This window comes from Caenorhabditis briggsae, assembly GCF_000004555.2.
Source record: "Caenorhabditis briggsae complete genome, chrII, whole genome shotgun sequence".
In the NCBI taxonomy this organism is placed as follows: domain Eukaryota; kingdom Metazoa; phylum Nematoda; class Chromadorea; order Rhabditida; family Rhabditidae; genus Caenorhabditis; species Caenorhabditis briggsae.
Genome location: NC_013486.2, coordinates 4139603 through 4144211, shown reverse-complemented (window position 1 = coordinate 4144211; position 4609 = coordinate 4139603). Strand labels below are relative to the sequence as shown.

The following is a 4609-nucleotide window of genomic DNA, read 5'->3' as shown; positions in this document are numbered from 1 at the left end:
GAACCTACAGACACACAAAAAACGAAAATCGAAATATGTCAATTTTACAAAATTTCCACTTTTTTTAAACGTGACCTAAAAACATTTAGGTCACGACCTAAAAAAATTGGGTGATGACTTGAAAAAATCTAAGTCGTGACCGAAAAAATTGAGCCATGACCTAAAAAAAATCTAGGTCCTAACCTAAAAAAATCTAGGCCATGGCCTAAAATAATCTAGGTCATGACATTAACAAATCTAGGTCATGACCTGAAAAATTCGGTCATGACTAGGCACCGCAACGCGAGGGGGCGGAGCCTAATTTTTTTTCTCTTGGGGGGGGGGGTATCTGGCATGTTTGAAGGCGTAGAACTCGAGACTGGATGGACCGATTTTTATGAAATTTGGTCTCGTTATGTAAAAAAACACGTAGAATCGACTGATGTAAAGCGTTTGCGTTGAAAACCAACGACTTTCAAAATACTCGTGAAAAACAGAAATCGACATGAGAAATTTGGTCTGAAAAGTGTAATAAAAGTCGATGTCGCTTCTTTTTATTATTGTTCTAAATACTTTTTTAGATGGTGAATAAGATGCATTAAGCCATATTTAGCCAGCAGTTCCCCCATTTTTGCAGTAATCCATCAAACTTCAAGCAAAAATTGTGAATTTTTTTCAGCGATGACCCCATGTTTTTAATATCAAAACACTTAGATCAATTCTATGACTGTTCAGATATGCAATTTGATGACATTTGAAAAAGTTTGAGCTAGCAAAAAACGCATCCAAAGATGACATGGTTCTAAAATTTAGACGTTTTTGCGAATTTTGACGGTAATGCAGGTCGATGTCGCAGATTTTTATTACATATTCAGATTCTACGAAAAATTTGCTACAATATACATGTTCGAGTTTACTTCTACCTGTTCCCCCATTTTTTTAATATCTCAATTTCCACCTAAAAATGTGAATAAAATGTGTTCAAATCGTTGTTTAGAAAAGAGAGGCAGCGCGTGCTTCATATCAGCCTTTCAATACGCCAACTGTCAGCGCGCGCATGGAGTAGTGGGTAGTGTTTCGGGACGGCGCGCCACCGGCCATGGTTCGATTCCTTGCTGTATCAAAAGTCTTTTTTCAGTGGTTTTCCAAACTTTGTGCAACTTTACGTAACGGTGTATGCACTGAAAACCAATGTTCTTACGACTTACAGTAAATTATTGATTTTTTTTTAAATTAATTGTTTTTGAACATATAATTATACCTCTAATCTATAATGGATAGCGGAAGTGACGTTGAACCACCTCCTAAAGTATCGAAAACAGGTAAGAATACTATTTTGGACTCATTTCCAATTAAATTTTCCAGAAATTTTGACACCTTCTCGAGCTCAGAAACTCAAGGAACTTCCGATACATATCGACTTCGATCATTTTCAGAAGTCGATCGATGACGGAACATTCCAATTTTCTTGATTTCTTCTTTTTATTATTAGTTTCTGATTCCTTTCCTTCGTTAGTTCAGTAGTTTGTTTTGTAGTTCTTTGTTTTCTGGTGATTTTCAGGTAGAAAAGTGACGAGCGATGCGAACAATCGAAGTTTCAATGGCATTCGCATATTTTTTAAATCATCTGTTTCTCAAAAATCCAGAGTCTATAATTTTTTAAACAAAATTTCAATTTATAAAACACGAATGCCATCATCGATCGTTCTTCTCTGCTTCTGATCGCTCGCATCGCTCGATACTTCACTAATTTCCGTGTTTTCTACCTGAAAATCAGTAAAATTTAATCATAGTCGTAATAAAAATTGTTTCTCAAACTCATTCTGTTTTTTTACATCTCCATTTTACTATATTTCGACATGCCGGCTGACGAAAACCAATTGAAACTCTTCACAGCGCTATGAAAAACATCACAGCAATAAATCGGGAATTTTCTGCGCCGCACGTTTGCAAAAGGCGTCGCCCCGCCCACCTTGCCCCGCCCACTTTTCCGTGCCCACTGCAACCCCCTCAGAGAAAATGGATGAAAAAGGGGGTTACAACAAAGGGTGTATCTCGAGAACGGATGAACATTTTCGAAAAAAAATTCGGAATTATACTAATATTGATATGGTGAATACGATAATATAAACAATTCTCAGGAAAAATGAGTTTGAAAAAATCGTTGTGGTGCCTAGTCATGACCTAAAAAATCTAGGTCATGACCTAAAAAAATTTGGTCATGACCTAAAAAATCTAGGTCATGACCTAAAAAAATTTGGTCATGACCTAAAAAATCTAGGAAAAAAATCTAGGTCATGACTTAAAAAAATCTAGGTCATGACCCAAAAATCTAGGTCATGACATTAACAAATCTAGGTCATGACCTAAAAAATCTCGGTCATGACCTGAAAAAATTCGGTCATGACCTAAAAAGTCTAGGCCATGACCTAAAAAAATTTGGTCATGACCTAAAAATCTAGGAAAAAAATCTAGGTCATGACTTAAAAAAATCTAGGTCATGACCCAAAAATCTAGGTCATGACCTAGAAAAAGTAGGTCACGACCTAAAAAAAGTAGGTCATGACCTTTTTTGAAAATTTCAGAATTTCCTTGAAAAATTTCCAAAACTCACTAGCTATGTCTTTCAATTTTCTTCTCCTTCTTTGGCACTCCTTTCGATTCTAATTCCAAATTTTCCATTTTCAAGTTCGCCACGTCCTCATCATTTTGTTCCAATTTCGGAGATTCTGGAACCGGCGTCCCTCTCGGAAGCTCTTCTGGAAGTGGATATCCCAAAACAGTCAATTTTTTGATTTCAATTTGATTATGAGGATTTTGTGATAATGGAATTGGTTTTTCGATGGTTATCCAGATGTATTGGCCGACGGCGTCAGTGAATGCGTTTCTGGAATATTTAGGATCACGAGATTTTGAGATTTTGAGATCCTAAGATTCTGAGATTCGAGGCTCAACTTCTTGAACTTTTAGAATTTTCAAAATGTCCTGATTTTTCTAATTCTGAATTCCCAAATATTCCAGTTCTCAACTCCCCCCACTCACTTGCTCTCCAGACGACTCACAGATCGTTCTCTTCGATGAAATTCCAAAATCACTGGTTTTTGAAATTTCGAAGTTCGCGCATTTTTATAGTTCACCTCCTCATTCAATTTTCCTTGTCCAACACGAATGGTTACTTTGGATGCTGGAAATTAATAGAAAAATTTTTAAAAAATGAGCTTAGACTGATAAAATTATGCTTCAAGCTTTATGAAAATTAACAAAAAATTAGAAAGAAATTGATTAAAAATTTCAAGAAAAAACTTGTTGGAGTTCCTAATTTTATATCATATTTGGAAATAGTAAACCTCAATTTCAAAATCGTGAGTTTTTTTTTCTGATTTTCAGTTTCTTCTGACCATGACCAAAACTCAAGAAAACTGAAATATAAATCCGAAAGAAAATCTATAAAAAATCATACGTGTCAAATATTCATCAGCATCGATGACGACCTTATAGACATTCGCAATCTTGTCTAGACCAATAACGATGTCCATTGGGAATGAGTCGCTGAAAAATATTCAAAAATTTTTATTCTACAAAAATTATTTGATAACTTGAAAAACATTGAAAATTTTTCTTCAATATTGAATTACTTCAATATAACTGTTTTTGAAAATCCCAGCATTTTTCTAGAGGTAGCCTAGAATGTTCAGTTTTTCCGGGAATTCAATATAAAGGTTCTAGAACCGTCTAGCAATTTTTTGAAGGTTTAAATATTCCTTTATGATATCTTCCTTATATATAAAACGCTAGAGGCGTCTGTCGGTCATAATGTCTGTCTGTCAACTTTTGAAAAACTTGAAAAATAAATATAGATTTACGTGACCCATTTAGCAAAAGGGAAGAGCGAAGCTACGAACCAGTAAAAAACTAGATTGAATCGCGCTGAAGGCGCACCAGCTTGCTGGTGCCTACATAAAAAATAATTTTAGTATTTTTTTTTAAAGCTCTAATATCAGAAAGACTTCAACAATCAATCAATATAAAAGAAACATACCCAGGCGGAGTTCGAAATCGTCCTCCATTGAATTCCGCTGGATAATGGGTCCCCAAAACCAGAGTTTTCCAGTAGAGCTCTCTAAGAGCAACTCCTTTTCGAGATTCTGTCATTTTGAGGTCCAACAGACACACAGATGCAGAATCTGGAATGAAGGGCCCATACTCCGAGGGTACATCGAAAAAGGGTACATCACTCTTATAGGGTACATTGACTCAGAGGGTACATTGACTGATAGGGTACATCTGTGGAGGAGTCTGATAGGGTACATTTAAGCAACTCTCATAGGGTACATCGACGAAATACTCAAAGGGTACATCGAAAAAATCTGAAAGGGTACATTGGTCTGATTTCGCACAGTTTTCGAATGTTCGTAACTTAATGAGACGGACAAGTTTTATAACGAAGTTTCGGTCATTCATCGGATTATAAGCAACTTACTGATGCTCGGCGAGGTTTTGCAACGTGCTCCTCCTCAATCTTGAATAGTACGCGCTTATTTCTCGATCACTCAGGAACGCTATTTCAAAACAATTTTAGTAATTTACCCGCATTCTGAAAGCTTGAGCAGCGAGCTACACTTTTTTTTCT

General features: G+C 35.9%; 2 protein-coding genes across 2 annotated transcripts in view; one reads left to right on the top strand and one right to left on the bottom strand.

The window, feature by feature from the left end:
• Positions 1-3515, bottom strand: part of CBG00537 — a gene marked incomplete at both ends in the record, with an annotated part of 8353 nt that extends 4838 nt beyond the window's left edge. Inside the window, 3 exons of the mRNA XM_045241960.1 lie at positions 2596-2871; positions 3021-3163; positions 3440-3515. Coding sequence (XP_045100772.1) covers positions 2596-2871; positions 3021-3163; positions 3440-3515 — 495 coding nt within the window. The remainder of the gene's footprint in view (positions 1-2595; positions 2872-3020; positions 3164-3439) is intronic.
• Positions 1253-1451, top strand: CBG00538 (the record flags this gene model as incomplete). The annotated part of the gene is made up of 2 exons (XM_002630090.1): positions 1253-1301; positions 1345-1451. The coding sequence occupies 2 exons, from the start codon at positions 1253-1255 to the stop codon at positions 1449-1451; spliced, it is 156 nt and encodes a 51-aa protein (XP_002630136.1).
• Positions 3516-4609: the final 1094 nt, after the last annotated feature.